Raw genomic sequence first — 26,283 nt, 5'->3', positions numbered from 1 at the left:
CTTTTTCTTTTTCTTTTTCTTTTTCTTTTTCTTTTTCTTTTTCTTTTTCTTTTTCTTTTTCTTTTTCTTTTTCTTTTTCTTTTTCTTTTTCTTTCCCTTCTAATTTTAAATTAAGTGCAGCTGGCTGCCTCCAATGCTATTAACAATGGCACTTCTTCCCCTGTGACAGGGTAACATTTAAAATAGAGAAAGTCAATGGAGGGGGCTGATAAAAGTTTGCCCCATGCCCATTCCTATAGGGGAAGTTTCGCCATAGTGAACATTTAAGTAGCAGGCAACTACGAATATGAATGTCACTGGGTTTTGCACACTGTCACTCATCGGCGGGTAACTCCAGGCGGGCGTCACCTGAGGGACGTGCTGGATCTCACAGACTTTGGCCAGCATGCCTCACCAAGACGCTGGGGTAGCCACGAACCAACAAAACTAGGAAAAAGGGGGAAGGCTCCACAGATGGTATTGAGCGTCGTGCCCCGGTGGGACTCCTGCGTACTCCTTTTGGTGGCTGATGGAGAGATGGAGCCGGTCAGCAGGTTTCAATTTCAGATTTGCTCTCTGAATTGCTCATGCAGCCTGGATGAGGCACCTAAATGCAATTCTCTGAGCATCAGTCTTTCTGTCTGTACCAAGGAGAAGGAATAGGACTTGCCTATCTTGTTGGATGGAGAGTATTTAATCGGAGCAACAACATTATTATTTCCAAGGTACTGTGAAACGATTCTTTTTTTACAGAAACAGGTCCATTTGGACTTTTCTCTTGTGCAGCTTCCTCAAGGTGCATGTGCTTTTACACAATTCAGCCTGAATTCTTAATCGGGCAGCAACACCGTGTGTCTGCGTTGGGGTGCTGTTTTGACTAACCGCCATGCCGGGCTCAATCCAGGACGTGCTCAGCTGGAAGCTTCCTTGCACTTCAGTGGCCTTTGCAGCAGACACCGCGTTGCTTTGCATGTACGTGCATCTGTGTGAAGTTTTTTTTTTTTTTTCACTCAAAATGTTTTCAGAGTCTGTACCAGTGCAGGTACGTAGCAGTACAGGTAGGAAGGTGCATCTGGTCCTGCTCTCTGTGTCCTCTCCGTCTCCCTGCGGCTGAACAGCCCTTGGTCTCCCGCCGCCATGGGCTGGGGTGGCCGTCAGCCCCGACCAGTGGCGTGCGCCAACCTGCCTTCCCAGCCTTTCGCACTGAAAACTTAGCAACGGCCCTGAAGAGTCTCTGCCGTAAGGGCTGGTTTTTATTTACAAATCTAGAAATGTGATTGCACCCCATCGATGTTTACCAACTATGTATTCCAGCTGAAGCACGAATGAGTCATTTTTACATTGCTCATAGAAAATAAAAAAAGGCTTAAATACCCACAAAATTTGCTTACTCTTCAGGTGTAGCCCCCGGAAGGGTGAGGGCAGCTTCCGCCATATTCTGGTTGGAAATATCGCTCACATGGTAATTGGAAAGTCGAGCAGTCCCTATTAGTGGAAATATGCAAAAAATAGGGAAGAAGACAGGAGGTTAAAAAAATGCTGGAGTTCAAAAAGTCTGCTGGAATTTGGTAAGGCCTTTTCGTGATGTGTAGCATGATGCCAAATGGTGTTTGTARAAGTGAGCAGCAAGGATACAGTAGTTCTTTATCCACACAAATATTACATTAGATTAACATCTCGTCATGCACTAGTGGTTATCTGCAAGTCGATACGGACAATCGTTTTGTTCAGAATAGGCACACACACACCAAGTATCCAAGATGTGAATCTCAAAATACCCACATGGCCTCAGTCTGCCRCTCCCTCTCTTTCCATTAATGCAACATGACTCACAAGCCTTAAACAACGAAAATTTATCAAAGGGACGAAGAGTGATTTATTGGTGCAGGATGGGATAAGATGTTGTTTTAGAGCAACAAACAGTAACGGCGCTTAGAAGTTAAGTATTGCCAAGGGAGCCCGAGGCGGTGCTGGCTTACTAAATTGGGCAAAATGCAGGGATTTCACCAAATGCAAATGACAATGAACAATATGTATGACTCAATATATCCGCTATGCTTTCAATGTGCAGTCGGAGGGTGGTATAGCTGACCTTTTAAAGTGATGCTTTTCAAACCACATTGTTATGATTATCAAAGTGTTCATTTCAGAATACAATTTTTGGACCCAATCCTGCTAATATTCTTGTGTATTGTTTGAAGGCTTTTTCCCCCACTGTTTGTAATAAAGCATTTCCAGTCAGCCCCTCCAGTGTCACACTTCTAAGTGTAAGTTCTCCCAGGCTTGGTGCATACCTCTGGAATAGTCAAGTCACGTATGGAATTAACTAAAATAGGTACGATCATGATTTTGTGAGGTCTTCCTGTGTGCCAGAAATAGTCTCCAAGAACAATGCAATAAGAGAAATATTCTGTGCTCTTTAACCTCAGTTTCCTTCTATCTGAGAGCTGTCAGTGGCATCAGTGCCGATTCAGAATAACTCCCAACGTTGCACTGGAGTTACTCTATTTTAGCAGCACTGTAAGAGGGAGGGAAAAAAAATGGCATTAAATTTGTGTACAAAGAGTGAGGAGAAAGGCTGGAGCAACTTCGTATTATTGTGCCTCTAACTGTACGGCAGCAGTAACTCCTCTCCAGCTCAGGCCAGCATGCCGTGTGTCAGCCCAAGGCCAGACCAGTGACTGGAGCAAGGCCCCCGCAAGCGCCAGAGGCGGGTGTCCTAGGGATGGGTTTCCTCCCCGTCCTCCCTGAACGAAGCCAAAAAGCAAAACAGGAAAAAAAAAAAAAAGAGTTTTAAAAAGGCAGCCRTACAGAGCAATACGGCCGCGCAACATGTTCTCGTTACCCCAGTCGTGGCATGGAGAGGGGCCGGCGCGGCCCCAGCCCCTCGGGACCGGGCGCCCGGCCGGAGCCGAGCGTAGCCCRCTGCCGCCGGCTCCCGGAGCGCTAGTAGTGCCCGCGGTGCCGAGCGCGAGGCTGGAGAGCGAAGGGCTAAAGAAGAGAATAATCCTTTCTCGGGTGGAAGATGCCTTATTTTGGTCGTGGGGGTCAGACACAGGCGTGGGAATTCCCCGAGCTGGTTTATTTGCAGATTTGCTCAGTTTCTTTTTCTTTCTTTCTTTCTTTCTTTCTTTTTTTTCTTTTTCTTTTTCTTTTTTTTTGACAAATCAGTCTTTTTTTGTAATAATCTCATCTTGAAACTTGAGAGGAAGGGAATGTATGGGTGAGCAGCTACTACCAGTGGGTTCTGGAAACTCCCTTTTTATGATCTCTTTCATTTAGCAGCTGTACTTTTTGATGCTTTCATTGCATTAAAAAGTTCTTTGACAATAGTGTCAATAAAGTAACTTAATCTATCCCAGTAAACTTAGCTTCAGCTCACAGTAAGCTTGAAAAAGTTACYACTAATACTAGTATTTGTGACTTACCCACTACAGAAAACAGAGTTTTGCTCTAATACGTCATAAGGAAGAGATGCATCAGATGTGTTAGGATTGAAGAAGACAAAGCTATTTTCCCTTTTCTTCACTGAGGATATTCCTGGTTTAAATACTATTTTAAGAGCTTATATGTGGCATTCAGTGACAGGTAGGTGTAGACAACTTGCTGTAAACAATGGTTTAACATTAATTTTAAAATATCTCTTTATACAAAGCAATGTATGTACTGGTTTAAATCATACCCATCTGGACATGTTTATCAAAATCAGTCCTTGTCTATTGTAAGCCATTTGCCGCCATTGCCACCCACTGGCCAGGGACAAATAACCATCCTGTTACTGACCCAGATCAACACATATCCTGATTAAACAGATGCATCTTCCTACATAGCCAGTTGCTTCCTACACAACATCTTGGCTGTAGTGCCAAATCTGGAAAGCTTTGTGTAAAATGTACTGATTTTATCTCAAAAACAGAAGTCATAGTCCAAGAGAGGGATGGCAGGGGGAGGAACATGCTTTACAGACCACAAACTCTGGTCTGGTATTTTCATTCTTTTGTTGTTGCTTTATGATGTACTTTTTTAAAAAAAACAAGAATCTCTTTCTTTTATGTTTCTGTAATACACGGCAGTTTTAGCAATGTGTAATTAAATAATGAAACTGAATTACAGCCTGTAGAGAGCCATTTTTCTTGCACAGGGGTCACCAGAGATGGTAACATTTGGATTAAATGTGAAATTACTACAGGACCATAATAGCTAACCTTATTAATTTCTCCTCATTTCCTTAAAAGTATCAGATAAAGAAAGATTACAGCAATTGCAGCTTAATATTGGCAGGCAAGCAGCATAGTTTCCATTTTTCAAGTGGGAATCCATTTCTATTTCAACTACAGCAGTTTGTGTATTGGTCTGTTCTTTTGCAGTTCACTAATCACATTATCAAGTAGAAGAACAGTATTTTGCTGCTGTTGCTGGTTTACCACCTTCCTTCCCAAAGGATTTTAGCCTAATATTCCGGGGATTAGAACAGATTTTAAAAACTGATAGAAAATAATTCTATCTTAGGGGAAATGCTCTTCATTTGTATGCCCATAAACAAAAGGTAAACCAGGCCAACAGAGCTTGCTTTCCCATGCCTTTCTGTCCCACCAGGTGTGCACCATAAATGCTGAGATAGCCTTCTCTGCAAATGGTTAATCAGAGGCATGGAAAGGCAACAATGTTTGGTCCGCTGCATTGGTAAGGGGGAAGGAGGAGAAGGCCTGAGCAGAACAATTGCATCTTTTGTTTTAAGTTCTTTGGAACAATTCTGCCAGGCAGCTCTTTTTCCCTCTGTTTCATTTTTCGTTGTTATTTTCCTATCTAATTAAAATTCTGCAATGCTGTCATCAAATTGTTGTCCGTTTAAGGTCACAAACAGCTTCTGTCCTAATGAAATATGAATTGCATTAGTTAATTGAATTGTGCACTTATTGTGTGTTGTGAATGGACTGAGCACACTTATATTCTTAATATATACGGAGCATTTTATCAGTCTAGAGAATGTGTGGACACACAAAATGCTGCTATCATTCTTTGCTCCACAATAGGGAGATTTAATTGACAATAGACAGTTTTAAGAATTATTGGTCAAAGGCGAGAATTGTAAGATCTCACACAGGCAACTTCTGGCTGCGATGAGATCGGCTCTTTAGTGGTCTGGGGTCAGGTCACGGTCCCGAGCGGAAAGCTCAAAGAAACCCGTATTATGCATGCTGCCGCTGTGATGTTTGCAAAGAAAGGACGGCTCGAGGAAGAGCAAAGAAGCAGCTGTGGCCCTCTGCAGCAGGCTGCATGGGCTCGTTAGTTCTGCAGCCGCTGTGGCCGGGGCCCGAAGCCCACCTTGCAGACCGTGCTCTCCCAGAGCCGCGCAGGGAGCCCGCTCTGCCCCCTCTCTCCGCTGGTGCTGCCCTCGTGCTCCCAGTAACAAAACAAGCTGAACATAGACGAGAGAGTTATTTATTTATTTATTTATTTATTTATTTGTCTCTGGTCTGTGGAAAGATTCAATTTAGCATGCTGAGGACCTGGCTAAAGTCAAAGGAAAACGGGGAAACTCCTTCTGCTGACCTCAAAGCTGTGGGTGAAATGGGTGCTTGCACAAAAGTGCAGACTCCAACACTCAGCATCCGTAACGCATCTGTAGCCACTGGATGGTGGACTCTCCTAACGAACCAGGCCGTTTCAGAGGCTGGTCATTAGCGGGGAGACCAGCAGCTGGGAACACAAGTTAATTCCGTTACACAGGTCTTGATTTTTCACTTAGTAGTTCACTCTGTTAGCAATATATATACCTACATATATATACATATATATATATATATATAAAATGCAGTGCTTGGTCTTTAGAATTATTTATAGAAGAAAGTATACTTGAATTCTGCATAATACTTATGTAATATAATAGATCGGAATATAGTACCTTCTAGTTACTCTGCAACTTGACAGATGTTGATAGATATCTATTGTTTGTGCGGATAGATACCCATTGTTCTGCCAAATAATGCCTCCGCTAGCTTGAAAAGATATTTCATTCAGCAGTAGGCTGAAAGGAAAGATGAGCAATGTTCCGGTTGAAGAATAGTTGAGAAATTTCTTTTCATTATTTCACGGTCGAATTTGAGGAGATATACAAACACAAATGGAGGCTTTTATTTTACTACAGTAACCTAGTGCAGGGATAATACAACCCACTGAGATAAACTGAGCTAAAAATGATTTGCTGTGATACATAATTTGCAAAAGAATGCCCCTTCTCGCTAGCGTAGCAGAGAGAGGAGCGTATATCACTGGTCTGAGCAGGCAGGGACAACCTCTTCGTATGGGACTTCCCAGCTCTTGGGCGCAGGCAGAGAAATTAGTAATTCCTAGTGTGGGAAATCCTCCGCAGCTGTGGTAACGCTCACCTGCCAGGAACACTCCCCCACAGGTCCCCAGCGACGCGTTTCACCACCAGCATCAACAGATGATGAGCTGAGATATGGAGATTAAATGAGACATTTGCACTTGGGTATGTCAGCAAGGAGTTTCCCTATACAGTCAATAGAGGGAGAGAGAGGTTTCTCCAGAGGGCAACTTGGGAAACCCGTGTTAGGCATCTTCTTCTCTGAATCACCTTCTGGAAGGGCTTTTCTCTCTCCATTATTATTATATATAGTAATTATTATATATAGTGAACTTAAGAGGACCAGCCTCTGGTTGTAGGTGCTGAATAAGTGCTTGGAAGTAGGTGAATTTTGTGCACTCCCCAAGCCCTGTGAGATAAAAATAGCTGCCGTATCTTCTGACTAAGGACTTTCCCACTTGGTGCCCCTTGTCCCTTTGAATTTTCTGGGTTTGCTACAATACCAGCAGCTCAAGCTGAGYGAGTGTTTAATATTCCTGCCCGCATGAGCGAGCGCGCGAGGTGAGTAAGCAGGGGTGGGCGTCTGCGCGGCTCCGGTGAGACACGGCAGTGGGCTGCAGCGACTGAGAGCGAAAGTGGTGGGCTGGGGTGCGAAAGGTGACTGGCGGTGGTTGGTTAGTGGTCTGGAGAGAGGTGAGTGAAAGTGCTTGAAGGGGCAGGGAGGGGATTTGGGGAGGCCCGGCCGGCCGTGAGAAAGACGCTGCCYGGGGTGCCTTACAGGCGTACGCTCTGCGCGCTGCATTCTCTTCCGCAAGTGCCGTTTTAAGCACTTYATGTCATTAAAAATGTAAATGTGCGTATATCTAAAAACGCGTAATATAGGGATGTATAATTCAAGAGGGGATGAAATGAAAGAGAGATTCAAGGAAGGCTGGAAAATAAACTGTGAGGAGTCCGCGTGGGAGAGGCAAGCACAAGACTAATGCAGCCTTGCAGACTTCAGCGTGGCTTTGGTATCTGTCGTAGCAGCAGCGGGTGCAGTGAGACAGCCCGAGGCGCTGATCCCATGGGTGGATCTCCGTGAGGACACCCACGTCAGGCCAAGAGCTTGRTGGAGCCCTACTTGCCCCAGTGCCACCAGCTGCTGCCACGGCCAGGGCTGCCCTGGGGGCTCCTGCTGCTGGGGGTCTTCACCGTTGTGGTCTCCCCACCAGCAGCCACCTCCGCCAGCCCCACATGGCACAGGGAGGCCACTCTTGGTGGCGAAGGACATCTGTCAGGCCAGCGCCTGGAAGCCTGCTCGCCCCACTGTAATGAATTCAAAATTTTTTTAAAAAAACACAGTCAAGTATATTTGGACAAAAGAGCAAAGGCAGCCRTATGTGACCAGTAGTATTTCACACTCTGGCACAGATTTGGATTAGGTATTGTTAGCAGGGAGGTGGGGGTGGCCTTGGTTTTGATTAAGTAAAGAACGTGGCTATCTTTTTTTAATTCACCCTCATTCTTTTACGTTACTGTCATTACGTGTTTAATTACTATCCATTTGGACAAAGCACATGGACAAAAACAAAAGGTTCTTCTGTTTACTTTGGGTTTTCAGTAGACAGCTTTTGAAAGTGTTTCAWTTTAAAATTAAAGAACTTGTTCATGGAAATCTTTTTTAAAATCTTTCTTGTACTTCTCTTTTTAATTTTCTATTATGACTAATGTTTATCTTCTACCAATTTTTTGAATATTAAAAGGTAACATTTTTTTTTATCTAAAAATAAAACATACTATTTTTTTAAAATTAAAGGTACTATACGTTGCTTATTTTTTAAATTTCTGCATAAATCTTAGTTTAGGATGCCATGATTTTTGTCTCAATCATAGCCGTTTTAGTTAAACGAACACTAAAAGATTTAAACAATTTTCTCAAATGCCTGAAGGACACAAAACTCTCCTGCTCAACTAATACAAAATTATTAAAAACTGTCCTTCTTCACTAAAATAGCAGTCTACCCTGTCCAGAATGTGCCTGTGCTCAGCACCACCTGCTTCAGATGAAGGTGAAGAAATGCCCCAAGAGGCAGATGCAGGATAATCTTCTCCCCCAGCCCTCCCTCCTACCCTGCATACTCCCCATGAAGACCTCACACTAATCCCAAGAAGTCAGAGATTGAATTAATCTTTCAAGCAGAAGGCTTCCAATTTTTGTTGTTGTTATTATTATTATTTGGATTAACTGTCACAGCTTTTGTTTTCCATTGAAATATTCAATTCTTCTTTGAAGCTGGCTGAACGCATTGTCTCAGCATCCTGTAGCAATGAACCTGATGGTCAAATTGTGGATCTCGTGCAAAAGTACTTCCTCTTATCAGCTTTGAATTTCCTGTCTTTCCCCTCTCCTTCTTGCATGAGGACCGTGAGCGCAGAATCTCCATATCTACAGTGTCTCTCCCTGTCACTCAATACTTTTTGTTCAGTTATTTGGTTCCTTACTAATGTCGATCACTCCTGTGATATCTCTCTCTCTCTCCCCCCCCCCTTCTCAAAAGATTTTCTTTTTCTTATAGTCTAATTGCTCCTGTCTGAACCTTCTCAAATAAATAGTGCAGAAATTTCAAACACAATTTTCAGAAAAGATTTAAAATATCCCAACAAATTTGAACTAACTGATTATCAGTGACTATTAAATTGGAACATTGGCATTTTAGAAATGAGATTATGAATTTAGCTCCCTCTCTCCTCATTCAGAGTGTCGTTTTGCAATATATTACTTAGCCCAAGACTCTCAAAGCATGGCATCTGTCTTCAGAYGTCCAAAAAAAGAGGTCTCGTGTGAAAACCAGTGTCTATTTTGGTGCCTACTCATGTGTCTAGAAATCTACCTTAAAGGCTTATTTTTTGAAGATCACCACTTTATTAAAATCAAAAAAGAAGAGAGAAAAAGATAGTAACTCTTATTTTGACTAGGGAACAAGTTAAAATATTTTACCTGTTGTTAAGAACCCTTGATTTTATAATGCTTCTACTTCATATGCTAAAACTTTCAAATGTGCTGAAGTCCCATGAATGCCTACAAGAAATTGAGGAAGCTCAGAAGYTGAGCTGTCACGTGGGAGGGGAAGGGCAGCTCTTCGATATAACTTGGCCAATCTTTTGTTCGAAGAAGCCAGTCCCCTGATAGAAGARGAGCCAAGCTACGGACCTGAGGGTCAGATCACCTCCATGAGCCAGCTTTCGCTGACAAAAACTGCTATTCTTCCCCACCGAAGACGATCGCTCCACAGGGCAGGACGAGGGAGGCGAGACAAATCCCCCCTCCGGCCCCCAGCGCCACGGGGAGTGCAGTCATGAGGAGCACAGACTCAGCAGACTTTTTAATTTCAGCCAAAACCATGGAAATCATAAGACTGGATGAGCTTTTCATATCAGTAAGTAAGAGAGACTTTCTGGGAACTAATTTGATTTGGCTAGATATAAAACTCTGGTATCCAAGACAAAGCTAATAGCTTTCTCTCAGCTGTTCCCAGTTTCCTAGGCAAGGCTGAGGGAGCAGTGGGAACTCTGCAGCTCTGAGCACTGCCAGAGAAGCCTCTGCAAGAAGGTGGTGTAGCTTAGGAGACAGTGAGGAAACCTTCTGGGAAAAGGAGAGCCTAGAAAACAGAGAGGCTCAAAACCAAAGTAGATGCTARCAAATAAGCCAGAAGTTATGAGGACCTGGGGAACACATCAGTCGGATGTATCTATTAAACAGATTCGTGTGTGTGACAGCATCTGCCGAATCTTGAGAACATAATGCCAGCTGCAACCATAAGAGAGAAAAGACAAATGCACAAAAGGGAATTCAGTAAAACYGGAAGGTATCAGATAAAGGAGTTTAACAGTAAATATTCAGATAAATGAAACGAGCTTAGAAAAGCAATCAGAATATTTTGCCATGGAGGATGATTTCAATAATAATAGACAATAGGGAAACATTGTGGAACAACATTATATCTACCTACAAGCTGTTCAGGAAAGAAAGGCTGGTCCATAGGGGCAGAGGAGATACTGCTCTATAGAAGAACAGCATAAATGCTATTAGATAAACTTTAAGTGGGAGAGGTCATGCAATTGAATCTCCGAAGACAATCAAGTAAACGCTAAACTAGAAATTCCAAAGAATTTTAACAACTTGTGGAAAATAAAGATATTTAGTAGGACTTGGCTGCTAATATCCAGCCTAAGAAAAGGAAATTGAGTAAGAAATGCTGAACTCAATAGAACTGCTAACAAAATGGTAGTAATAGGGATTTAGGCTACTCCATATACTTGGCCAAACAGAACAGGAGGGACACAGATTAGAAGAGAGGTTTTATGACATCTTAGGCGACAGCATCTTGGAAAAGTGACACCCAAAAGGAGGAAACTAGGCTTAACTCAGATATTAATGACAAAGTGATAGTCGCTGGCTCATTAGTCTTAACATCTAGATGGACCACCAGTTTAATTCAATACATTAGCTTCTATGTTCATCAGTCATAAATTTCATCTCTTTGAGGTGATACTATTTTATTTTCTTTAAAAACTATGACATAAGTATGTACTTTAGTATCTAAGAAAGTCAGCAAGGAGCAATTTCATCTTTCTTCTTCTAAATCTAGCCTTAAGAATTGGCCAGGTGTTGGCCTGGAGGAGAGTACTAGACACAGCTTTATGAGCTGCTGCTCTTCCTGGAAGCCTGAAAGCCTTCAGAGGACTTCTCATGTGGCTCAGCTGCTATCGACTTCTCGATTAAAACATACCAACACTGTGCACCAGCCATATATTTAGGATTCACTGAGCAGGGCTGAACTGCAGCTATAAAAAACCCCAGCGGGGTTTTTTGTGCTGGCTTCACAGCAAGCCAGGTACAACTGGTATTTGCACCAAATCTTGTTTGAAAAACATACAAAATACATCTTTCTGCTTGTCTTCACTGCAAGTTACCCCTGTATCACAACAAAACCTGGAGGAGTCCCACTGGCACGACGCCCGCAGTGACTTTGCAATTACATTTGCCTAAGTTACAGTCACCGTTGTGGCAGCCAGCTGCAGTTAAAGCCTGCTGGGACCACAGCTTAAGCACGATTAGCTGGCACAGGGACAATCATGTATTTGTGGATGCTAACTTCAATGCGATAGGCAGGAGCAGGCAGTGTACCAGCAAGAAAAGGCATACCTTGTGTATGCATTCATGGTTTGCAGAAACTATGCAAGGTAGCTGTGGGTGCAGGAAAGTGAAAAGTAAAAAYAGATATAGTGAATGAGCAAATGTTTTATAACTATAGAAAGAAAGAATCATACAAAGAATAGCTGAAAAAAGATACGAGAAAAGGAAAGCAAGTATGCGAACAGAGAGTGCAAAAGAAAAAAGGAATAAATGTAAGAAAGGGGTRTAAGTTAAGAGGTACTATTCTGGAGTGGACAAAGATGACAAAATTGGAATTAAAAAAATGTACAGTCCAGCAGGTGTGACAACAGGCCCATTAAACACCTCATGGTTTTGTTCCATATATAGGATGCCCATTTGGATGGGAAAAAGGGATATTGAAGCAGCAATATGTTTTCTTCCAGCTAAGTGCTGTCTGTGGCCTATGCTAAGAATTTCTTTCTCTTTCTTCTGTTCTTCAAGCTTATTAACAGTTAYATGATAATATCACTGGTGACATTGAAGACACTGGGCTTTAATGAATCARTAGATTTATTTCATCTTTAACTAATTTGAACGTCTAATCCTCTTGTTTGTGCAAAGTCTTCTTCCTCTAGGTCAAAGTATTAAATAGGCTCAAGAAGTAAATGAGGAAAACATACCAGAAACCCCATGGGGAACATTTAAATTGAAGTTTTCTAATAGGCAAATCAACTTAGTGTTGTGATCACARCCTCAGTTCAGTTTCTTCCCCTGCCCCCAACCAACAACACTATGAGTAAAGCTGTGGGAATAAATAGCCAAAAAAAGGAAGGGGGTTTGGTTTTCTTTTAGCTTCTTGGTGCTTGTGTTGCTTTAGACCAGTTTTTATTTTAACTGCTCTTGTTATAAACGTGCAAGAACTTTTAAAGCACRAATTTGTAAAAATCAGACACACACCCCAAGACGTCAGCCAGCAGCTCTTTCCCCATCTTTAATGGCTGCTTTGCACTCTGCTGTATACTTGTGTTGGTCAGGCATCTGACTTCTTTTAGCAATGTAATTTTTACTGGTGCAAACCTTTGTGTAGACAAAATCTTGCTGATATAAATATCTTCCACCAGCATAACATATTTCAGTTAATGAGTCAGAATACACTTTGATATCAGTATGAAAGGTTCCTCCTGGGGGGAGGCTTGCTTCTTTACTGATAGAATGTAGATAAGTGCTGAACTTTTCTCTTCCCTTGCTTAGTCTTCAATAAATCAAACCTGTATCTAGTACCGCTCATCTAGAAATAATACAGCTTTTTGTCATCACCTTTTTGACTGTTGGTCTRCTTCGGCATTCTCAGTTTGATTGTATGCTCATCAGAAAAGGGTATATTTAAAATCCTCTTAAAGCAAAAGTTTTATTTCAGTTGAGAGTAGGCACAGGAACAAATGCTACCGATTTTAAAAGGAAAAGAAAGAAAAATGACTCAAAAGTTTGAAGCTAGCAAATGGTTTATAGCTGCCTGAGACGCTTGTATTTAATATTGAGGAAGTAATGACTTTCTGGCCTCCAGTGGTGAACCTCCTAGACAGACAGACACAGAAGGAATCAAGTTCAAAATGAAGTCTTAATGCCGTGAGCTTCTTGCGAATACTACAATAACATTCTGGCAGACTGGGCTCCCTTGGCTCTCATACTTGCAGCAATCTGAATGTCTCTTYTGGTTTAGCATGATGCTTGACAAGTTTCCCAATCTTACATTATCTGGGAAAGGAAGACCAGAGGAGCTGGTAAGTTCAGGGAGCTTTTGAAGATGCTTCTTCACCAATTTGTTCRCAGCAAAGCAGTTTGTGCACAGGAGAAGTGTCAGGACTGCAGCTCAGACTGCCAGCTTGCGGAGGGTTCAACTGAACTGCATCCAGGCACCACGATGCTCAGCCACCACAGCATGTGTGTGTGGTGTGAGAACCTAGATAGAAGAAGATTAGATAGCAAATCAGACAGAATTTTGCATGTGATTTCCTGAGTTTGTCTCAACTTATAGCAGCAATAGTTAATTATAGAAGGTTCTGAAGGCAGCTCCTGGATGGGTTGTATATCACTTAGATGTTAGGTTCCAGCCATGAATTGCCAGCTGAGCGTTACCGCTGTGGCAGGAAGCTGCTGTGGATGCCAAGCTGACAGAAGCAGTTCTTGTGCCTTCCCCCTCAGGGGTGGGAGTGACAGACACCAGAGATGGAAGATTTGGGGGAGAAGAAGCAGCAGGATGACAGCAACAGCAGGACTCTGGTGCAGAGAGAATCATTTACTTATGGTCATGCCTCTGTATTGCTGCTGTACTTCTAGTCCCTTTAATGAATCAATAGATTTATTTCATCTTTAACTAATTTGAACCTCTAATCCTCTTGTTTGTGCAAAGTCCCTCTCTGTCTACTGCACATGAATCCACCCCTTCTGAGAATCACTTTCTCTGACTTTTAAGTAAGAGCAGATTAATATTTTAATGAAATTCTTGAGGTTACTTTGAAGTGAAGGGGTAAGGCAGATTGGCCTTTCCATAGCAGCTGCTGGTACAGGAGTCACCGCACAAGTTGTTATGCAGCAAAGACAGCACCCTAAGACTCGCCGTGTGCAATAAAATCCATCATTTTTACTTTGGTAGTACCTCAGCCATGTCTGCATGGGCCAGTGCAGTGCTGCACAGAGGCAGCTGGCTTCGTCTAGACAGTAGTTGCACTAGTTTCACAGCAGTGCAAGCTCAGCCCTCTTTCTCTCCATCTCACTGCATTCTGCCCTATAGATTCACCTGCACGTAGAATTTTTTAAAGTAAATGACCAAGTTTAGGCTACGTGTTTAWCTTGTGTGAGTTTTTATCTGCAGTTTCAGATCTGTAAAGTCTTATTTATTTTAGACTGCAGGAAAGCTTTCAAGCACTGATTTTGTCAGTGTTGCATTTGTTTTCTCTTGGCTCRTATTACTGATTTCATTTTTTTTATTCTTTCTTTCGGGAATCTGAAATCTTGCATGAGTGAGTTTCTGCTTACTTGTAAATGCCAACACATCAAGTAATTAACAATCTTTCCTGCTGTAGTTAATGGCCTTCTCCTTCCTAGCAACCTTAGTTCAAGGTCACAATGATGGATTTAAATACTTCATGAATTTGCATCTCATTTTCTGCCCACAGAAACTGTTCATTAAAAGATCCAATTTCCAGTGACATTCTCCCTTTCAAAGGACGTCGACAGGAAATATAAATGCTCAGCCCTTTGTGAATGATCTGCAAGGACATGCAGGCTTATGGAGGGAAAAAAAAAAAAAAAAAAAGCATCAGTTAACCAAATCCTTTAGTTTCTGTTTTGAGTGACTGGCCAGAGGAATGCGGGCTGTGCTGTATTTCAGCTGTTCCTAAGGGTATGTGTGCCTAACTTGTTGATGGTGGTACTTGAGGCTCTGGTGATAGCTGTGTGGCTGCACTCGAACTGTCATCATCTGGGAGCAGAAGCAGCCCCTGCCTCCTCTGAGGAGCAGCGGGCACTAAACAAAACAAAGAGGGAGCCTTCGTTTCAGAGGACTGGCACTCATAACACCTGCTTTTTGCCAGAAAAGAGAGATTCTAGGTCACCTGAGCTCTCTTCCTGAACTCCCAGCAACTGTTGGGTTGTAAGGAACTGTAAGACTTGCTGCAGCRGTTGCTGCCAGTGTCTGATACTCAGGATAGCGGAGACTTTTGCCCTACAGGATCTGATTGATAGGAGTAAAACTCCATACCCAGAACACCAGCACACCTCCTTGGGAATACAGATCACCAAAACAGGAAAGAAAAACTCACCACTACCTTAAAGTTTTAGCATTATGTTTTTWAAAACTTACTGGTGGCCAAGGTATCTCTTTCAGAGTAAAAATTACTCAGAGTGCACTGTAAATGTACAGACACAGATCAGTGCTGAACATCTGGTTAAAATAAATTACAGTCTTATTTTGCAAATAAAAGTTCCTAGGGTCTACATGACAAAGTCTGGCCAGCATAACTATCTCATGGGGAAAAAAATCACATCCCTAGTCTACAAAGATAACTATTTTGGCATGATTCTCCTCCCCACTATACAGACTTACACCAACTGGAAAAGTCCTTTTGCCAGTATAATGCATATTGTTTGGGAGGTGCTTCAACCACGCTGGCAGAAGTCCGTCAGCTGCTATAAGCCATGTCTCCATTAGGGGATCTGGCCAGAACAGTGATACCAGCAATGCCTCTTTGGCATAGAATAACCCTTTTTCCCCTGCTACTAGTCTCCAACGTATTTTTGGTCTAAAGCTTCTCTCTGATAGGAAGCACACAGAATTCATGCCCTTTCTTGTATCAGCAATACATTATTTCTTTATGCTGAGGAATTAAAATACACATACGGGTAGAGGTGTGTTTCTTTCAGACATCCCAGCGGTACTTGCTTTTCTCATGCATGTTGCCTGTTGGTTGTTCTAGTGTTGGTTTTTGGGGTGGAGAGGCCAGAGATTATTTCATTTTATTAAGTCTTCATATTTTGCTTTTGCATGGCAGCATTTGAATAAATCTAACAGTCAGACTTAATGGATTGTACTTGCCTATGCAAATGAATTTGAGAACTGATTTGAATAACAATCCAAAGCCCTTYAGTCTGTTTTTGGATCGTATTTTTATACCCTGTCTTTTCCTTGTTTTTTCRTATGGTCCCTTTTGGCTCTTACCTGGTAACATTTGCCAAAGGACTTTCTGGATGAACACAAAAATTCAAGATTTACCAGCCACACACAACCTATGAGTCTCAGTGGCACAAGGCTACTCATAAAGCTATCTTGCATTAAGAGCATGAGTCCATTCATTGTAGCAGCAGGTAGTTTTCACTTGTGCTATTTTGACAGTTGATTTTATCTAGATTTCCAAGTGTCTTAGTCTAYACAGACTCTCCGAATTCGTTTCCCAGCTCTTTCACCTTTCATTTGTCTCCCACATCTTGTGATTTTGTGAAAGCTGTGCACAGACCAGAAAGGACAAGGAGGAGGGGGAGTGGAAGAAGAGAGGCACCCAGACCAAAAAAAGCCTCTCTTCAGAGCAGATGAAGACCAGAAATTTCCCCTTATTTTAATTTCCCATTATCACTTTACCGTGAAAAGATGAAACCATGGAGCAAGCCACCTAGAGGCCTTCAAGAACATTACTAAGTGGAGTAGACCCTGAAAGCAATTCAGAAGAGTATTTGAGTACATTGATGCCAGCAAACTTCCTGCTCTTGCATGTGGAGTGGTGGAGCAGGAACTTGCTCCTCCATCAGGCTACCTGCCTGCAAGCGTATACTTGCCTCCTCTCTAGCTAACAGTGACACACTGTGCTCCGTGCTGTACGGCACACAAGGGCTGATTTAGGAAACAGCAAACGAATGACCGAAAAATGCTACCACGTCTCTTCCTCAAATAAAGCTTTTACAGGTGAGCAAAAATGGCTTGGGTTGCTAATGAAATGGAAGCTACCAGAGCAAACATGTGCACATATTTTCCAGGTGGCCTCTGGTAGAAGTATAACTGTCCATTAACAGCTACAGCTTTTTCTTTCTTTCTTTTTTCTTTTCTTTTTTCCTTTTTTTTGGCTCAAGTGCTTTTTGTACTTGCTCATTAAATTGCAGATACTTTACCATAAGGTTAGAGTTGTTGTTTCATTCCCCTTGTAAGTCAGTTGATTGTCACAAGATTTTAAAAAGCTGAAAGCCTGCTGCAAGAAGTCATGTGAGGAATGTGTGGCATTTCTGAAGAAGGTGCCAGTGGCATTGCACGAACTTTCGACAGAGTTTGCTGCAAAAGCACAAAATTGGCTTGTGCCAGTCCAGAACGCGAAGCCRACAATTGCAGTTTGCTGTTGCTGCTATTGCTCAAGGCCGAGTGCAGGTCAGTCAAGCCAAAGGCATTTGGATCAGGACTTAATGTCTAGACAACAAACAAGAGAGGGATCAAGCATTTCCCTGAGAGATGTTAAAACGAGAAGAAGGTTTTTTTTAAAAAAAAAAAAAACACACAACACAAAACAGCGTGACCGGTCCCTCGTGGTTCAGCTGATGGTACAACCTGCTCAGACTAGCTCGATTTCACCCCACTCATTCACGTGCTCTGCCCTGCCTGGCAGAGGTCATTCTGAGCAAGTCCCTCTTTAGCAAACTGATAGGCTTTCTGCCTTCCTTGTCCCTGCTTACCTCAGGTAACAACCTGCCTCGCAAGCCCTTTTGTAGCACACTTGAATGTACTTATTAAATAAAAGCCCCCGCAGCAAAAGCGATATGTTGATGACAAAAGTGATGCCAAAGTGCTTTGAACATTTCTACAAGCGGCTACTTTCAGTTCCCATTTCTCAGACTGTTACATGATTTAACTCTTTTGCAGCAGCCCRCAAGTGGCAGACACTGTCAGCTGGAACGTGCAGGGAGCGCAGTGCTGCATGTGTTCATATTTTCTTGTATTATCAAAATACCAGCTGCAGCCAAATTTTTAAATGTAGGCTTTTAAATTAGGTAGCCTTTTTGCAGTGTAGGGGCATTCAAATTGAAGGTAAATTACTAGCAAGACTGAAAATTCAGGTGCAAGGTGCTGGGGAAAAAAAAGTGAGACCTGTGTCATCTTTCAGATCCATTTTTGTCATTATTTTCATTTTAAAGTCATTCTAAAGATTTGAAAGTAGTCCTAACACATCTAGCTTCTTTTCAAATGATGCAGTTATAAGAGCAACATAGCTGTATAAGATTTTACTTCATTTATTGCAACGTATGRGTTCCGTTAGCAATACTTGTTTGCTAGGTTTACCCATGTATGTCAATGCAAGTTCTTTAGAATTGATTTGATAAACTTGACCAGGAGAAGAAAAAGGTGGCCAGAAACTGAATGGTTCTTGGTGGAACTGAGATTCTTGAAAATACACACACAGACACTCACACAATTGTGCTGTGTTTGCTTCCATGCATGAATTATATATGAATTATATAGCATTTTATCCAAGTAGGATAATGTGGGAAGTTCAGACTGAGATTCCTAAGCATTGATGTAAATAAATAGCAAATTAGTTGAACAGGATTATCAACCTGCGAAAGCAAGCTGCTCTGAAAGTCCATGAAAAGAAAATTGTGAAGGATTGAATAAAGCAGCTTTGACTGTATTGTTTGAAAATTGAGGATTTTGTCCAGAAGGCCCTCCTGCCTTCTTYCTCTTATTAATTATAATATTGCTCTCTCAGAAGTGGCATCCATTAAATACCACCAATGAGTTGCCACAGAGATATTACAGCTGTYACGCTGATGCCAGAAAAACCTCATTTTAGTGTGGGCCTTTCCAGGAATAAGAAAACAAGGCAGCCTCCACTAGGTCTGGGCTTTTGCATATTGCAGAGCCACGTCTAACTGAATTAACTAGAGACGCCAAGACTAAATTGCTGAAACATTTCTCATGCTGACTTGGTTTAACAAGAATGCAGCCTAGTCTGACTGAACACTCTTTGGATTTCCAAGCAAGTTGAATGATCAATACCTTTCTAATCATGTGTTTAAAGAGACCGTCTTGATCATTCTTCACAGTCTAGGTTTATTCTTCATGTCCTTCCGAACTCCCTTGGAAATCTGTCTGCCAACAGATTCAGTCCCCAGGAGGGTGAACAGAAATAATCATGCTTGTTACTACAGCCACAGAGATTTATATATTTCTAAGCATGTGCATCAGTTTTCATGAATAAATCTAACCACGATTAGTCCCTGCTCCTTAGACGTCTCCATCTGAGTGCCACGGTTAGTCAGCCTTAGGCAGACAACATTTCCATTGATTTCAGTTCACACAGATTTTAATGAGAGCCTGGCCAGAATGGGACCTGCAAGACATGCTCCCAAGATCACAAGGCTCRTAAGTGCCAGTATTTAAACAAATTTAGAGCTAGGACAAGGAAAAAAAAGAAAGAAATTAGGTAAGACCACTACGGCGAGAGGCAATTTTGTCCGAAGTGGGAAACCTTAGATTTCACTGCAGAAACAAATGATGCTGCTGCCAGTAGTGTCAGCTACAGACCTGAGATTAGTGCATTGTGAAAATGCATGGAATAGATCCATCGCTGCCACAGGCAAAGATGAGCCCAAAAAACCCTCTGACTCAGTGCTGCAGCATGTGGGATGGGGCTTTGTCCAGGAGCACACCAAGGTGAAGCCGCTCAACAGGTGGGCTCCGCGGCAGTGGGCAGCAGAGCTTGCGTGGCGGTGGCACGTCCTCTTCCTTCACATGAAAATTTGATAAGTTGCACCTGGGAGTGCATTGCCGGCGCTCCCAGGTGTAAAAAGATATCGGCTGCTCTAAAGATGCCGACCTCGTGAAACACCACACCTCGGCGCAACGCCGATGAGGTCTGAGCTGCGCTTATTTGCATAGACTTAGCTTTGCATAAAGGATCCATAAACTTTTCAGGAAAAGAACAGCTACAGGCTTGTCTATTTTTTTTATGTTCCAAGAACTTTTCTCCTTAGCTGCAAGATGACATTTTAATGAGGTTTCACGGCGTAGAGAACATGGGACGATTTAACCAGCTCTCTCCCTCCCCAAACTGTCTCTGAAATGAGTTACTATTCAGGAAAGAAAGCTTTTATGAGAATTTATGCCGCTCATATTGAGGCAGGGGTGAGTGAAAAGTCATTCAGCTGCAAAATCTTGGCATCGGTGCGGATGTCCTCCCCCCCCCCCAGCCCTGCAGCAGATGGGGAGGCTGTGTCGCGGGGACCGCCACGAGCTTCTTCAAAAGCCTCGCGCTGGTGTTTGCTTGTTTGCTTTGGAGTCACGGAGAGGGCAGCGTAAAATCACCGCGAGGCGATTCCCATTCGGCAAAATGGAAGTCGCGCAGGCTCTTCATTCAATACAGTGTGGCTCAAGAGGATATCCTGTCAAACCAATGATAACGAGGGAAATAAAGTCACTTCCTCACCAGCTGTTTGATTCAGGTAGAAAAAGGAAGTCTTCACTTCCTCATGTTTGCTCTGCCCACCACCCCCGCAGTAATAAATGCAGAATACAGCGCTGAAGCTGGTTTTTCCCTTCGCCTTTGCAATAAGGAGCATTCGTATCATGAACGCATCACTGGGCTCAGCATATGGGAAGCATTTAGTTCGCCGCAGCCTGGAAGTTATGCCCTGCCCCTCAAGCGGGGATGAAGGCTGAGTTGCAAAAGTACCGAGACTAAATAAGCTTGGCTCGCTCCGTAAGTAACACATGTTCACATAATTAAAGATGGCTTATTTTTGCTTTTTTTTTTTTTTTTTTGGTCAGATCAGAGCTGCCAAATTTGGGCCGGCAGAGGAGCAGGGTAGGGCAATCTGGATCCTTTGTCTTCAGAAACGCCCTGGCTCGATGCGTTATTGTACTCGTTAATCCTCACACGGAGACAAACTCCCCTCTAGTCCTAGGATCCAAGTAACACCAGTCGGTGATGCTGTACRCCTTCGCTGCACACAGTTCAGCCGGCAAGAGGAGCAGCTCAGGATGCCCTCGGGGCGATCTTCCCGGCCTGCCGAGCAAGCCCACGTAGGTGGTGCAGGCAGCTTTGGTACTTTGGGGCTAAGAGGAGCTTGGGCTCAGCAGCTTTCCCTTCGCTGCTGCCATCTTTCTTGCTTTACCCAAACATTCAATTAAAATTTAGATAGTAAACCAACAACGGACTGATTTGACTTAATATACGTGTCTACAGAAGTTGTTTTTTGTAAAAAAAAAAAAGGAAAAATGATATTATTAAAAAATTACTTAGAAACAAGCCCCTAGAGTTGAATGAAGGGTTCTTTCCCRTATAATTTCTAACTGCCCTGATACAGTTTTACATTCAGGATATAACTTTGCATTAAATTTTCARTAGATCAGTCTTAAAATAGAAGCCTATCACCATTTTCTTTCCAGCTGTGTAGCACTTCCAGAAGGGGTGACCATGCCAGACCTAGTCTCARCCTACATGCCAGGGCAGTGCGAGGGTGACCCTTGCTTTCGTTATAAAAGATACTTTTCAGAGGCCAGCAAATGTTTCAAGCAATTTTGCTAATCTTACTTGTTTTAGCCCAGAATCTCTTATTTTAAACAGACCGCTTCTGGTGACAGAAATCCGGTGACAAATACACGGGTTCACAGAAGGAGACAAACCTTATGGAGCAGTCGAGACTCTGTTTGGGGCTCTCTTTGTGCTAAAATAGTTTTCGGTAATGGGTCATATACCTCCCTCCCCCTTCTCCTTGTTTTAGTACATAAAATGGACATGTGTTTATTTAAAACAGGTTTGAAACTTAAACAAATAGTGACAGGCTGTTCAAACAAGCTTCGGAAATAGGCCTAATCAGGATGTTTGAAGAGGGGAGGGGAAAGGACCATAAAGAGCTACTTGTAATATATAGCGCAGACACCATTAGGTTGGGTTCATGTTATTGTTGTAATAATCTCAGGCAAAAAAAGTACTGCGTGCTGCAGATTTTCTGCTAGCATTCCTCTTCTGAGCCATAGGTTACGCTGTACTTTTGCCCTGCATTCAAGTGTCGCTGTAGCCCTCAGTCCATCCCCATGCTGAACCCCAGGAGCCCTCCTGAACTGTGAGAAACGGTCTTCCTAACAAACTGGGCTGAACTGGGATAGAARGGAGGCAGAAAGCATGTTGCTCGTGCTGCCTACCCTCTGCATGCATCTGCTGTCACGAATACACAGAAGTGAGACCCAGCCCGCAGCAAGAAACCCTTAAAAATCTAACATTAAAATGTTTCCACATGACTTGCATTTTCATGGGGTTTTTTTTTTCATTTCCTCCCCTTTTCCGTCCCTAATAATATCAATAAGTATTGAACTTTACCCTCATTGTATTTTTATAAAGCCTGATCTCAAACTGCCTATACRGATAAAACTCCCACCGAAGTCAGTGAGTCTGCACTGGCGACAACGGGCTTTAGCCCAGTCTGTAACATTTTAGGATATTGTGTTACTCCATAGCCTTAAGGAGAAATAAAAGCAGCTTTCCAAAGAACTGCACAGCAAACTGCATATGCTTTTCAGCTCTCTAACAGCACAGCAGAATATTAAGGCCAGAGTTTACAAAAGTCTATTTCAAAAACCTGGCAGCTAAGCAAAAGTTGCCAGATTTTTCTCAGAAATGAACACTTTGCATTATGATATTCCCCAAAAAGTTAAGCTGCTTTCACTTAAGAATACACCTTTGAAATCCAAGTTTGAAAAAGATTGCCTGGAGGAACAAGAATTAAGAAGTAATAGATATTAGATGGAAGATGTATTTTCATGGTTAATCTTTTGGCCAAATACAACTGTTCTCCTATTGACACCCACTCTTACCTACCARACCAATAGTTTTTTAAAGACGTATTTTGGAAGCAAACACATTTTATTTATTTGAGTCTTGCACTGTGTCTAGTGAATAGGAGTCAGAACAGCAAAATACAAAAAACCTTACGCGCCCTCTCGTGGTAGAAGCCCAAATGCTCTTATTCTGATGAGAATGCTCTTATTCAGTGGGAGCTGTTCCGTGGATTTATCTCAATAGTTTGGGAGCAGAGCTCAACTGGTTGCAACAGAAAAGCGTCGTCCTGTGCTATCCGTTCAATCACATTTTGGAAACTTCCGCTTTATCTCTTTCACACCACGCAGCACGATGCACGTGTCCCTTAGGACCACTTTGGGGCTTTGTGTTCCTACGGAAATCCAGGCTTCTCGATGGAAACGCACTAGGTGCAGAGCATTACCGATCTCATCGTGAGCTTCGGCAATTGCCGTTGGATTTACGAGTCACCGAAGCTGTATCTTCACTTAAAGAGTCTTTCCGTTTGGTGCCTGCGTGCATCTCCAGACCTTCTCTCTCAGAAGCAGCTCTCCACCCACGGGAGAGGAAACGGGTGAGGAGTCCCGTTATCCCTCACGCCGGGTGACTTGTGGGCAGCTGCCAGGAGCGGCAGGCCCTCCGCTGACATGTGTTTTCCCTCCTGTGCCTCGAGCTGCACCCTACCAGCCTTAACYGATACGGAAGAAGCATCTCAGCAGCACATTTAGGTGCCTGAATCCATCCCTAGGGAACCAAATAAATATTGTCTTATTTCCAGGACCATTGATCTGCAATATGGACTCCTGAGTCCAGCAGAAACCGAGGGCTTGGAGAACAAAGTTCTGCTTAGCTCCTTTCGTTTATCTATGTTTGTATGTGTACATGCAGGAACCAAAATGTAGRCACTTGTATTTAAAAATGCTGTGCTTGTGATTTCTGTTGGGCTGGGCATACCTAAAGCAGAAGTCAGCCCTTAAGCAATTACAGGAATATCTGTAAGGAAATAGGCAGAACTTTGTGCTAGGCACTGCACAAAAGCATTGCTTCTGAGTCACTGTTTGACTACTTTTGTTTTTTTTTTTTTTTCTTCTGCTGGGGTCTTGGTGGGTGACCGCTGTGCACAAAGCAAGTCCATCTCTTAAAAGTCACTTGATGATTTTTTAGGTTCTGTAAATAAGGTCTGTCTGTCGCTATCCGTGTACTACAGTGCAAACCCTGTTCTGTGGCCTCCTGTATACTATTACTGTTGCGATTCTGATATTCCCTCATTTCCCTTTCTAGGATGCCTTCGTGGAGTTGTATGGCAACAGTATGCGGCCTTTGTTCGATTTCTCCTGGATCTCTCTGAAGACTATCCTAAGTCTGGTTCTGGTGGGAGCTTGCATCACTCTTGGCGCTTATCTCGGACATAAGTAGAGTCACCCAGTTTATCACGGATTACAAAAGTCTTTCAAAACAGCAAAATAATATTTTTTTTTCTGTAGCACAATGATATTTTATGAGCAGAACAACTTCCTGGCTAAAGATTAAATCAGCTATTACTGCCAAAGGAAATACCATTTATTTTTACATCGCAGGAAAATTATTTATTAAAAGATATTTACAGTTTAACCTGCTATTTTCAGAAACTCTGCAACTTGTATCCGTCAACACRTCATGGTGTTATTAACTTTAATGAGCCCCAAAGTCATTTATTTTTTTTTTTTTAATTAACGCAGCTGACTGGAYTGTTTTCTCTCTGAAGAGCAAATATACTGACAAAGACCTATCTGCTCACACTTACGAAGGCAGTTATTTGAGCTGCTAAAGGCTATCTAGTTTGTATTGGGTTTCTTTGCRTTTTTTGGATGGCATGGAGGGATCTGAAAAAAAAAGAAAAAAAAGTCAGCGTGAACAAAGTTCGAACCCTACCCTGCTGGCAAGAACTGACTAGAGTAAATGATTCARCATGGTACATACGTTGAGTCAAAAATGGCAACTTCTCGAAGGCCAGTTGGCTATCCCAACAGGACAACAACTTGAAATACGATTGCCTATGCCTTGCAAACATGCGTTTTCAAGTTACCGGCTGTGCCATCATGTTATATTCATAATAGCATCGTCCAGCACCCTGATACATAGCAACGCAAATACATTTTCTTTTTTTATATACATATATATATATATATATATATATATACACAGAAGTGTGAAATTAAATCTGTTGGGCTTGCGGGAAATTGCCCTTCCAGTGATCTTCTCAGCAGTAAAATGTTTTTGCAGCTACCGACACAGAAACATCAGGAGACCCTGAGCGCCTCCTTGCACGGAGCGGAGCCGGAGCCTGGCGTCCTGACCCGTGCCCGGCTCCGGCGGGCTCCCGCCCGCGGCGAAGCCTGCTGCCGACATGCTGARCCCCTCCGGCGGGCTGAGCCCCAGCCCACGCGCTCTCGACCCCCTRAACGCTGAACAAGATGCTCGTTTTATCTGGCAAGAAGCAGACCTCGCCWGCGTTACGGATCAGCTCCGACTATGCTTGTTTGTCAAACTGGACACCAAAACCAAGCTCATTTTCATAACCAAAAAAAAGTGAGCTTTATCCTCCTGCCTCTGGCCCTCGAAATTGTTTCAGCTAATAATTTCCTCAGACTCTCCTAAGGAAGAAAAGATCACGAAGAAACCCTCCGGCCCCTCTGCCTGGACAGAGACTCCCCGGCACCTGGACCGCGCGGGTGCCGGCTGTCGTATCAAGTGAGAACAGGGCAGAGGAAAAGGGGGAGCGCGGCGGCGGGGGGAGTCATCGGCTCGTATTGTAAAGGCAACTCGAAGGAAGCGAACGCAGCACGCTCGCCCTGGGGCCCTGCGAGCAGCCCCACGGTCTGCGGCTCACGGCGGCTGGGCTTTCCGGGGCCAGGCCCTCCGGGCGGCGCGGGAAACTGCCGTCTTCAAACGCCTAAGCTCCTGTAATTTTTTTTTTTTTTTTTTTGTATGAAACCGTTGAAATCTGGGATTTGTGGGTAAATGGACAAGCAGAGGAAAAAAAAAGAAAAGGTTATAAAAGCTCTGAATAAAACGTACCGTACAGTACCGAAATGCTAGAAAGGTGAAAAAATATATAGTGAATAAACTGTAGATGCAACCTCAAGATTTCAGTTGGATAACTTTGTGGCATTATATGCAAAATATCTCCATTAACTTGGGAATGTAATATGTTCAATGTTAAGGCTGTAGTTGATGTTGTGTCTTCAAAGCTGCTTTTTTTGTTTGTTTGTTTGTTTTAAGAGTTGTACATCTCAGCATTTTTACTGCTATTTAGTTGTGGCACCTACACTTTGTATGAGCAAAGATGGAGCGAGCTTTACATTTCAAAATTGAAATTATTTTAAATTTTAAAGAAATATGTAAAGGAAATGTTTCGAGGAACAAGAAAATGTGATCTCAACTTTGCTTGCTAAAAAAAAAAGAAAAAGAAAGCAAAAAAAAMCATAAAACAAAAAGCACCTGCAATGCGTTTGGTCGAAAATGGG

At 42.8% G+C, this 26,283-nt stretch overlaps 1 protein-coding gene across 2 annotated transcripts in view; it reads left to right on the top strand.

The window, feature by feature from the left end:
• Window positions 1–25,345, top strand: part of BCL2 (BCL2 apoptosis regulator) — an 88,159-nt gene extending 62,814 nt beyond the window's left edge. Inside the window, exon 2 of one of the 2 annotated variants that reach the window (XM_085309975.1) lies at window positions 24,059–25,345. In XM_085309975.1, coding sequence (XP_085166101.1) covers window positions 24,059–24,193 — 135 coding nt within the window. In that variant the 3' untranslated portion in view covers window positions 24,194–25,345. Of the gene's footprint in view, window positions 1–3,416; window positions 3,653–24,058 lie in introns of those variants that run through there. The other variant, XM_085309976.1, reaches the window with a different exon arrangement.
• Window positions 25,346–26,283: the final 938 nt, after the last annotated feature.

Source organism: Rhea americana, unplaced genomic scaffold (assembly GCF_003343005.1).
Source record: "Rhea americana isolate MKP2758 unplaced genomic scaffold, rheAme1 scaffold_31, whole genome shotgun sequence".
Lineage (NCBI taxonomy): Eukaryota > Metazoa > Chordata > Aves > Rheiformes > Rheidae > Rhea > Rhea americana.
Note: the sequence above shows the minus strand (reverse complement) of the source record. Positions and strands in the feature narration are given on the sequence as shown.